The following is an 11,663-nucleotide window of genomic DNA, read 5'->3' on the forward strand; positions in this document are numbered from 1 at the left end:
TCCCCATTTATAAAAATAGCACTTTACCACTGCACCCCCTCTAATCTCAGATGCACCCTGAGTCATTTTGTTTAAGTAGTGAGTCTTTGTAAAATATACAGTAAAGAGACAAACCCACCAGCATTATAGGATATACTATGACTTTGGGCCAAATACTTGTTTTTGGGCTGTATAAATAAATTGACTTGCACCTTTTTTTATTCCAATTCAAGCACTGCCCATAACTATAGATGAAAAAAACCTCCAATATTTCAAAGAAAACACTACAAGTGTGAATTATTTTTAAAATATTTTATTAGGACTTTGTTTAGGGGCTCATTATATTGATTGGTCCTGAAGTTACGTGTTTGAAACCAGGGTAATCTGAAACGGCAAGTTTTTGACCTGTGGGAGAGAAAAAAAAAAAAAATATATATATCTTTATTCAAAAGCCATTGTCCCATTTTATAATTTGAGCAAACACGTGTAAACCTTATCGTACACTACTGGATAATGAAATCAGCATGTATGAGAGCATACCCTTCATCGTGTTGTCCTGGTCTGAACACTGCACATTGCAAGCTGCATCCACTGGATTTCTAACATCACAGATGACCACCTCACAGTGGACAAAGACCTACAAGATATGAACATATTCAAGGGTTTGTTATAGACAGCATACTTTTTTTTCCAAAATCTGAACATCAAAAAAGAAAAAACAAGACTATTTATTCTTATGACTGATAGTACCTGGCGGTTCAAGTTATCCTTGTCTTCAGCAAAGGCAAACATCGGGACCTCAAACCGTTTGACGTTGGAAGGATAATGAACTCTGCCCTTAGGCAAAACAGAGTGGAAGATCACTGGGTCCCTTGAGTTTGCACAACTGATGGAGAAAAAAAGTTATTTTATTTGGGTAAAGATGTCCTAAAGTCTACAAAATGAGCACCCTATGATTTTAAACCATCCCTTTTGTACAGTTTGACAAACAGTTAATTGGGACAAGAAAAAATAAAGAAATATATACAAGTTACCCGTTAACAATGAGGTCCCGTCGAGGGAGGGATATCTTGTCCTCCTCCAGCGTCACCCAGCAGTATGCCAGCTCAAGAGATACTTTAGGATTGTAAGATCCCATCAGTTGCACCTCGAAATACAGCGGCTGTTGTAGGTACTTTGTGATGGGATTGTCCTCAACGCGGTGAAACATACTGTAGGAGTCGTCTGAAGTGAAGCAGAATATGTTAGCCCAAATTATTAAGGATTCAGACAGGAATAGAAACATCCTGTACACAGCACATTAAGGTGCATAATGCAAAAGAGTTTAACTTGGATGTAGTCAACATCCCAGGTGCCAACTCAGTTCATTGGTTTAACTTTATGAAAAAAACATTCCAATTACTTAAAGCAACTACATTCATATGAACTGTTTCCAAGTTACCCAAAATCCTGCATTTTGATAGAAAGTGTTATCCTATCTCTTTGCATTAAACTTTTTCAACGTGTTGACATGATAGAAAGAACTCTTATTTCCCCCAGTTTCTAGCTTTGGGAGGGTTTCCAAATGCTTAAAAATGTTTATCTTATCCTTAGCAAGCATGCAAGACAAAAACAAACCACACAAGGCATGAAGAATTTTCTTTACCCAAAGCAACTCTCATTTCAACCTGCATCTGGCCTTGTGCATCGTCAGCGTACGGTTCACTACTGCGAGGTCGGGTGTTGAAGCCAATAGCCTGGTTTGTGTTGATGTCATAGAAACAGAACACCTTAAGCCTGAAAGAGGAACACTCTTAAGTGGGAACACTTAGAACTGTTCAATTGTTACCATTTGGCACCGTTAACATCTGGGATTGCACCATGGCGTACCAGTTGACTTCTGATAAGGAAAATACCATTTAAGAGTCTTTAAAGTTCTACGTTTTGTCACATGGTTGGCCTATAAATTATCTGTATTTGTTTTTAAATGTGGCGTCAGACTGTCAGTTTACATAATGGTGAACATGAATGTTTACGGCTACAAAACAGATTATTTTTTTAATAATGTCCAAGCTGAGATTTTTTCTTTTCTGACCAAAAGTCTAAAACCCCATGACCTGAAGTTTATCATGTTAAGACAAACAGAAAGCATTAAAAAGCTGACATTTAGAAAACCGGAAGCACTTTTTGTTAATTAATCTTCCAAGCAACAACTTTGATAGTAAATTAATCATCCAACCTTCAGTTTGGTGATTCCAAGTCTCGAGATACTCACTCAAACTCCGGCTCCTTCGACTGTGACAGCTTTCCTAATTCAAGTTCATCTGTGATGGAGATTTCATTCTCATACAGCATCATATTGGGGAAAAACTAAGAAAATAATTGAAATAAGTATTTTCTCAGTTTGAATCCTACCGCAATCAGCAAGCTGTTCAGCAGCATGCTTTACCTTTCTGGTCGTCCCACAGGAGTTTGCAGTGAAGACAAAATATGCGTACTGGTCGTTGCTGTATGTGGGGCCACAGACGGGGTCTCTGAGGGTGAGCCGTCGGGGGTTCAGACTGGGAACAGACTCCAGGGTTATAGCTATAGCCGTGATGGTCCCATTAGGGAAACACTCTGAAAAAGACGATCAGACATTTGTATGCATTGGAGATTCAAGCCTACATAAAAAAAACGTATTCTCTTTAACAAACCAATCAGCTTTGTGATGAAGTTGCAAGCCAAGGAGAAGACTTGAATAGTTTTGTTGGTCTTCGGATATCTCAGAGTCACATCCAGTCTGCTCTTGATGGATGACAGCTCAACAGCCTGAGAAGTTTTCAGAAACAATATATTATGATTTAAAGAGGACTATAATCTTGACAAATCCCTGCACATTTAAAACTTTGGTTAAGCGTCATACCTCGACCGTAGCATCAGCTGCAGAAATTGGTACAATCAAACTGAAATGTGTGTCGTTGCCCATGATGCCGTACTGCTGAGCCAGGCTCCCGGTCAGCATTCGTTTTCCCATTATGGTCTGAAAGTTGAATCCTTTGGTCCCGTATTTCACGAGGACATAGAAATTCTTATCACCACAGCTACCTGAGACAGAGGGAAGAGCTGAAAAGAGAGGAAAATACTTTGAAACAACTGCTCGTTTTGTTATGAATTCCTCTTATCCATGGGTACAGACCTATGTCTTCCAGTTTAGCTCTCAGATAAGCAGTGGCAGTAAATGGAGCATGCTTTGGCAGGACCAGGAAGCCAAAGGTCAGATGAAGAGTGTAAATTGTAACCCCCATTTCTTTCTGTTGGGAGAAACCGATAGTTATTAGCTGACAAAAACAAAACAAAATTGATTACATTTCCCACGTTGAGTGTAAGGCTCACCCTTTGTCCTACGACACGGTCCGTGAAGGGCACTTCAACAGTATAGACCTTGGAGCAGCCGTTAGGGGACATTTGGTCAAAGACTTTAAAGCCTCTGGCAATGCAGTCGGCCAAGGACAAAACCTCAGAGGGGGAGCTGATGTTCTTTAGCATTACATCAAAGCCCACCAGCCCAATCAACACCTTAAACATCATCTCCTTGGGAACAGTGGCTGTAGGTCAAAAATGAAGAAATTAAGGCAAGTTGCAATTTATGTAAAGAAAGTAGCATGAGTACCAAGATAATATGACTCACCGTCAATGACTTGTGGAGGTTGAAGCTGAAGGGGGGTCTCGACAGGGAGGAACGCTTTGTATCTCGTGTCCTCATTAGTGTTGTCTTCAGTCCAGAGCAACTCAAGCATCAGCTCAATCATATAAGAAGTGAAGTACTGACCATCCAGGGCATGACTCTGCATAAACAAACATCCTAAGTAAGGCATTTCCTGAATAACATCATCATCTACAGATTAAAAGAAAAAGGGAAATGTGTCAAACAATGAAGCACTAGATGTTGCAACAGTCAAACATACTCACACGATCCTTTACATTTGTACATACCAACAGGATTTCAGTAGTTTTATTTTCCATGAAACAACAAAGTGTGAATGCTTGTTAAACTGTGTCTCTAAAGTCTAAAATGACTTGAATGTACCATTTAACTACGCCGATTTCTCCACTGTTGAGAAATTCTTTAGATCCAGTAAATATAAACATCTACATTTTGCCCTTTTGTAGTATTTCAGATTTTTTTTTTTTTGCATACAGTAGCTGCATGCATGAATGAAACGACCTCGTAAATGTATGGACTAAATTGTTTTATCTAACCTTGATGTGGCAACCAGCAGCCCCAATAGGAATTTCAACAATGACGTAAAGGTCATCGAGAGTCAGGGAATAGTTTCTGGCCGACATCTCTGTAGCTTCGAGCTTCCTCCCATCAACGCCCATGTTCGCCTCCAACAGTCTGAAGTGTTTCGAGTAAATCAGAGGGTCAATGCGCCTCGGCAGGAACCAGCGGATTGAGGTTTCAGTAAAGAAAACCCCACCTGTACACCAAAAAAGTTAATAAATACAGCATTTAAAGAAAGGTCTAACATGGAAAGATTTAAGGAAAAGGACCAACGTTTCAGAAATAGTGAAATTCTCAAAACATTTTGACTGAACAAATGGTTAATCAGTCGTATTTTATTTAAACAATCTGAAAAAGGAGAATTCAAATTATGAATGTAGCACTTTTACAGCCACATACAGTAACACATCCTTAAAGTGTCATTTAAATAAATAAAGCATTTCTTCCTGGATACAAATTCTGGTGGGGAAGATAATTTTGGCTCCATTTTTAGAAAAGTTTGATATTTAAAAAATGCTGGAATCAGAAATAATACTGGCAGATGTTTTTTTAAATTCCTGACAGTAAAAAGTGCCCCAAATTCCCAGTGAAAAACACTAGAAGACATGACATCAGTGAGTCTCTTTACATTACCCTGAGCTTGAGGACAAGCGGCTCCTGCATAAAGTTGAGTCGTCAGCTTCGTCTTCTCAAATATAATCGAGGTGCTGAGCACAGTCATCGGCACACCTGCTACCTGTGGGGGGAGATTACACAACATGTGGATGTAAATGCATACTGTGGTAACATAATTTCCCTCCTAAAAATATGGGGGGTTATAAATAAGAACTCACTGATTTAAGAGTGCCAACTAGATTCCAGACAAAGTAATCCTTTTGAAAGGCAGTCTGTATCTAAGCAAGTACCTAATGGGCTGCAAGTGATTTAACAAGTCTGCCTGAGGGGAAAGATATCAAGTGAGAGTTGTTTGAATCTCAGTGAACTGCAGTCCACTTACATCCTTGGTGTATGTTTCACGTGAAGGATTTGGGCTTCGCAGAACCAGCCTGGTAGGAGTGCTTGAGATCCCATAACCATTTCTCTGGGCTTCGTCCACCTGCATGACCCTCTCCTCAGGAGTGAAGAACACCACTGTGGCGATTCTGAAGCCTGCGTCCATGGGTTGCTGTGAGGCAAATATCAAGACATTACATACAAGATGTTTCTAGAATAAGACAATAAAAATAAAAAGGCAAAATTAGCCAATCTTACCTCAGCAGCCTTTCGGGGATCCGAGTCGGGGTATGCAGGCAGGTTATAATCATTTGGAGCTGCTTTTTTCACAGACACCTAGAAATGAGGCCACTCCATAAGTGATAATCAATCTCTGCAGTGACATGAAATGTACCGGCCTTGACACTTATACGAGGCATCAAGCCACTAATCATCTAGACGGGAACATGCCATGCTGCGTTCACTTGCCTCCATGTAGTTGGGTTTACAGATAATTTCCCGGGAGGCCCAGGGAGAGTAGTAGCAAGTTTCTTCCACCAGGTAAAACTTGTCTACCACATTGTCAGATTGTAGCCGCAGACCTAGTTTTGTTGTGAATGCTTTATCATCCTAAAAACACATGGAAACAAGTCTCAAAATGAATTGCCACGTCAAAAGAAACATTTGGTGCTGCGTCACAAACTAGCATTCAGTCGTTTTTACCACATTTCGAGCAAAACAGTTTTGGATGGAGGCATAAATCACAGCGTTTCCCTGGTGGTCTTTCTTGATGGTGAAGCCACACTTAGAAGATAAACTTGGCGTGAGGATGATTGAAGAGTTATCTGAGGAAACAAACAAGAAAGGTTTGAATTAAAAGTTAGATTAAGTTAAGAAAAAGCCATATACTTGAAATGTCAGCTTACTTATGACAGCGGACACTTCAAGAAAACTTCCTCCAAGTCGACTGACATCCACACGCAGCAAGTTTCCAAGGCATTTAGAGTTTATCTCTGGGATTAAACATTTATATTAGATAGCAGCACACAAGTGTGTTGAAAAATATCACAAAATGACAAAAACGTACTTATTGGGGACTTATTTTGTGCATCAATGTTAACAACTGCTACAAGGAGAATGAACCACCTGAAAAAAATTGAATATGTTTTAAATGTATAAAGAAAAATAAACCTTAATTTAAAATATATACATAAAAAAACAAAACTACAAACCCCAATCCAGCTAAACAACCCATGGCAAGAGTTGGGAGACTGGTGAAGGTCCCTGGTTTTTGCACTTTTTAAATGAAGTTGATGAGGGAGGGTCCTGCTCAGCAGATATAACCACACACAGGTGGAACACATTACTGCCTGATGAAGTGATTGAGCAGGCCTGTGTGTGTAATCTAGTCTGAAGGGAATCCCAACATTTAGGGCATTGAAGGAAGCAGAATGGCAGACTGAGTGGGGAGGAGTATAGAAATATCTTTCATTAAAAAAGAAGCTGAAGCAATAATACTGAAGCATGGCCAAAGCAGTCGGATGAAGTTATAAATGAGTGAGAACAGCTACATCTGTTAATCAGCTACCCAGTTTAGAGATTAGTAAGTATTTGGCATGAGCATTAAGTTAATTTACTTATTTGTTTTGAACAATTTTATATATTTGGTATGTTTCTTTGCATATACTTTTACGTTTAAACACTATACATTTTGCTGATATACTCACTTACTTTTACTTAAGTAACGTTTCTAATGCAGGACATTTACTTGTATCAGAGAGAGTATTTGTACTGTGTAGTATAAGAACTTTTACTTAAGTAAAATATCTGAATAGGCTACTTCTCTTACCACTGCAAAGTCCCCAGCTAAACCTTAATAAGGGCCGTTGCAGTTCATGGTCATTAAAAACATCACTCCTTTAGGCCATGACTTTTAATTTAGCAGGATGTTCAGGGTTTTGTATCATATGTGTATATCCTACTACATCATTCATTGAGAAGGTAAAGTAAAAAGGAGGTGTAAAACCAAAACATCTAACAGAAAAGGATTTTACTTCTTCAGCTCCGTTGTACCCCCGTTTTTAGAGATTTGGGTATACGGAGGAAAAGAGAGAGGGTTTTGTCTTCTGACACTTTGGCTGCGGTCGAATAGTCCATTTAGCTTTGGAACCTTCCTAACCGAGTGAAATGACCTGGAAGTCCCTCAGTGGCAGCCATAATAAGTGCCGTTCGAATTCTCTAGATCAGGGGTTCCCAAAGTGTGGGAAGGTGAGCCTCCCCTCAGAGAACATACATTGCATTACATTACATTGCATTTAGCTGATGCTTTTATCCAAAGCGACTTACAATAAGTACATTCGACCAGGAAGACACAACCTTGAAGAAAACAGAGTCAAATAAGTACATCAGGTTTCATAGAGCCAAACATTTCAAGTGCTACTCAACTGGCTATAGATAAGCCAGTCCTTTATTAGTATATAAGTGCTCTGTTAGCAGTTCTTTGTTAGTAATTATATCGCTCGAAGTGGAGTCGAAAGAGATGAGTTTTCAGTCTGCGCCGGAAGATGTGCAGGCTTTCTGCTGTCCTGATGTCAATGGGGAGCTCATTCCACCATTTTGGAGCCAGGATAGCAAACCCACTAGTTTTTGCTGATGGGAACTTGGGTCCCCCTCGCAGCGAGGCTGCAGCGAGTCGTTTGGCTGATGCAGAGCGTAGTGCACGCGCTGGGGTGTACAGTTTAACCATGTCCTGGATGTAGGAAGGGCCAGATCCATTCGCAGTATGGTATGCAAGTACCAGTGTCTTGAAGTGGATTCTAGCAGTTACCGGAAGCCAGTGAAGGGAGCGGAGGAGCAGAGTGGTGTGGGAAAATGTTGGAAGGTTGAAGACCAGACGAGCCGCTGCATTCTGGATGAGCTGCAGAGGTCGGATGGCACATGCAGGTAGACCAGCCAGGAGGGAGTTGCAGTAGTCTACGCGTGAGATGACGAGAGCCTGGACCAGAACCTGCGTTGTTTTCTGGGTCAGCTGGGGACGTATCCTCCTGATGTTGTAAAGCGTGTCATTAGAGGCTTCTCAATACTCAAATTTCCCCTCCTCGACTCCTCGATTCCTCGGTCCTCCGGTAGTGACCCGGAAATTAATTTCAGCGCGCCATTTTGAAGGACATCTCATTTCTCTAAATGCACACCGAGGACCGAGGATCGAGCGTCGAGGAGGCTCTCTGGAGGAGCTCTAACCGAGGATACACTGATGGTTCCTCCACGGCTCCTCCACGGATGCATTTCCGGGAACGGTGGAGGCGTGACGCACGGCCGGACTTATCTCAGCCAATGACAGCTCTGCATGCATCCCCTGGATATTATTTTAGAAACTGCTTTCATCGCGTCGCGATGTTTCCAGAGAGAACAGCTGTAAGGTCCGTGCAGAAAGCAGAGCAGTGTGTATAATATATATCACTCAGTATAACAGGCCTACTCTCTTTATTTGCTTTAGTTTAGTAGATATCTACAAACAAAGAGTCGATATTTTTCTAAGACCATTTAGTGCTTCACATAATAAAATACACAACGGCTTATGCTTTAGGAGCTGTAGGTGTGTGTGGTACAGTGTGTAGGTGTGTGTGTGGTACAGTGTGTAGGTGTGTGTGTTGTACAGTGCGTAACTGCGGCGGACAGACGGGTCTCAGTTGATTTGGTGACCTGTGCTTACTTTTAATAGGCCTACTTGTAAATACAACTTTTGGCCCGTAATTTCAATTCCCCATTTCAGCGACCAGAGAGAGGGGGGGATATATCCAGTCTCTGATTGTGTTACGTTATTATGAGAGTGCTCTCATACTTTAAATTGTATATATTTATATAAATATATTTGTGTGTGTGTGTCCGCATCTGTAGCCTGTTATTGTCTCATCATAAGTAAATATGTGGGGGAACAATGTTCAGCTGATCTAACAGAGATACAGCGCTATGACAAAACACTCGACAGCTGATGCAGCTGTTGCCACGTAATAATGAACGGACGTCTCTTTAATATGACCGCTCAGAGGAGAGGAGTTCTCATTTCTTTAAACGTCTGCTGCTTCCCCTCCTCTCTCCTCGGTTCCCCTCCTCGGTCCTCCGCTCGCATCTCCTGTGGGCGGGTCTAAGTCTCGAGGAGGGGAACCGAGGAGGGGAGTCGAGGAGGGGAAATTTCTGCAGGTCTCCCTTGAAAAAGAGATCATTGATCTCAATGGGATTTTACCTGGATAAATAAAGGTTTTGAATTGAATTGAGTATTGAGAAGCCTCTTTTGTCTTTATTAGGATCCCCATTAGCACTAGCATGAGCATTGGCTATTCTTCCTGGGGTCCTCACACAATCAAAACATACATAAACATACATACAACAAAATCAAAACAAAACAGCTCATAGATTCATGCAATTTACAGTGAAATGAAGTGAAAACTAAAATGGTCATCCAATTATCGCCATCCTAAGGCCAAACAAAAGTAAATACAAATAAGTGTAAATAATAATATATGCATACATAGCCACAGGCACAGTTCAAATGTACTTTGTAATACTCAAATAATTTTTTAGCAACCTTTTGAAATGTACTTGAGAATTTTCCTGAATGATGTGAACCGGTAAAGAGTTCCAGCTGATCATGGCTCTGTACATGACTGTTTTCTGTCCCATATTTGATTTAGATTTGGGTAATACAAACCTTCCTTCTATTGTATGTCGTGTTTGATAGTTATGTTGTGCATATTGCGCTATAAACCTTTGTGATAATATATCTGGTGAGTGAGTCACTGTAATATTTCTGACAAAATGTAATAAAATATAAGTTGACCTCTGTCTGACAGTTAACCATTTCAGTGTCTCCAGCATTTCAGTGACTCTGGTTCTGTAGGAGCACTGCAGTGCACATTACATTACATTACATTGCATTTAGCTGACGCTTTTATCCAAAGCGACTTACAATAAGTACATTCGACCAGGAAGACACAACCTTGAAGAAAACAGAATCATATAAGTACATCAGGTTTCATAGAGCCAAAACATTTCAAGTGCTACTCAACTGGCTTTAGATAAGCCAGTCCTTTATTAGTATATAAGTGCTTTGTTAATAGTTCTATCGCTCGAAGTGGAGTCGAAAGAGATGAGTTTTCAGTCTGCGCCGGAAGATGTGCAAGCCATCTGTTGTCCTGATGTCAATGGGGAGCTCATTCCACCATCTTGGAGCCAGGATAGCAAACCCACATGTTTTTGCCGATGGGAACTTGGGTCCCCCTCGCAGCGAGGGCGCAGCGAGTCGTTTGGCTGATGCAGAGCGTAGTGCATGCGCTGGGGTGTACGGTTTAACCATGTCCTGGATGTACGAAGGGCCAGATCCATTCGCAGCATGGTAAGCAAGTACCAGTGTCTTGAAGTGGATTCTAGCAGTTACCGGAAGCCAGTGAAGGGAGCGGAGGAGCGGAGTGGTGTGGGAAAATTTAGGAAGGTTGAAGACCAGACGAGCCGCTGCATTCTGGATGAGCTGCAGAGGTCGGATGGCACATGCAGGTAGACCAGCCAGGAGGAAGTTGCAGTAGTCTAGGCGTGAGATGACGAGAGCCTGGACCAGAACCTGCGTCGCTTTCTGTGTCAGCTGGGGACGTATCTTCCTGCACATCGTGTTGTCTTATTTTGTGCTAATTGTAATTTGTTTAAATCTTTTTCAGCAGCACTAGACCATATAACCAAACAATAATCAAGCTGCGACAGAACCAAAGCATCCAAAACTTGTCTACTGACATCCATAGGTAAATATTTTACAATTATTTTTACAAGTGACACACCCCTTCCCATTTTACATACAACATTATCAATTTGTTTAGACCAAGATAATTTATGATCCAGGGTTATACCTAGCAATGTTGTCTCCTTGACCTGTTCAATTTCAATATGGTTTAAATGTAGTTGCAATTTTGGTTCACCTTTTAACATATGATTTGATCCTATTAATAACGATTTAGTTTTTCCCGCATTAAGTACTAACCTATTATTTATGACCCACTCTGATATCAGTAGTAGATCTTTATTCATAACATGTGTCAACTATCTTGTAGTTGATGCTGCATAATATATTGTTGAGTCATCTGCATACATTACAATTTTATATTTTTCTAACACTAATGGTAGGTCATTTGTAAAAATAGAAAATAAAAGTGGTCCCAAACAACTACCCTGAGGTACTCCACAAGTGACTGTTTTCATCTTTGAGAGACTTCCATTAAAAAAAACAGTTTGACTTCGATTTGTCAGGTAACTTTCTAACCACTTCAGCGTTTCAAAATGAAAACCATATTGTTCCAGCTTGTGTAACAACAAAGAATGGTCAATGACATCAAAAGCAGAACTAAAATCGAGTAGTACTGCACCCACTAACTTCCTATTATCTAGTCCTATATCAGGAAATATCTTCACTCGCATGTCACGG

The 11,663-nt window shown here is 40.7% G+C and overlaps 1 protein-coding gene across 1 annotated transcript; it reads right to left on the reverse strand.

The window, feature by feature from the left end:
* Positions 1-276: 276 nt before the first annotated feature.
* LOC117555689 lies at positions 277-6,488 on the reverse strand. Its single transcript, XM_034230637.1, has 21 exons — positions 6,430-6,488; positions 6,285-6,343; positions 6,124-6,210; positions 5,921-6,042; positions 5,687-5,827; positions 5,477-5,554; positions 5,223-5,390; positions 4,859-4,961; positions 4,201-4,421; positions 3,629-3,785; positions 3,334-3,545; positions 3,137-3,251; positions 2,864-3,063; positions 2,655-2,769; positions 2,408-2,577; positions 2,234-2,328; positions 1,625-1,755; positions 1,014-1,203; positions 730-865; positions 520-616; positions 277-384 (listed from the first exon to the last, which is right to left on the reverse strand). Exons 1-21 carry the CDS (start codon positions 6,450-6,452, stop codon positions 308-310), a joined length of 2,697 nt encoding a protein of 898 aa, XP_034086528.1. The 5' UTR covers positions 6,453-6,488; the 3' UTR covers positions 277-307.
* Between the last annotated feature and the right edge of the window lie 5,175 nt (positions 6,489-11,663).

Source organism: Gymnodraco acuticeps, unplaced genomic scaffold, assembly GCF_902827175.1.
Source record: "Gymnodraco acuticeps unplaced genomic scaffold, fGymAcu1.1, whole genome shotgun sequence".
NCBI lineage: Eukaryota > Metazoa > Chordata > Actinopteri > Perciformes > Bathydraconidae > Gymnodraco > Gymnodraco acuticeps.

Excerpts from the sequence above, each read along its gene's own strand:
- LOC117555689 (XM_034230637.1), bottom strand. The coding sequence starts at position 6,452 with ATGGGTTGTTTAGCTGGATTGGG. Across the intron at positions 4,962-5,222 it reads GTGAAACATACACCAAGGAT|GTAGCAGGTGTGCCGATGAC; the intron begins GTAAGTGGACTG and ends CTCCCCCCACAG. Across the intron at positions 3,786-4,200 it reads CTGCTGGTTGCCACATCAAG|AGTCATGCCCTGGATGGTCA; the intron begins GTTAGATAAAAC and ends TTGTTTATGCAG.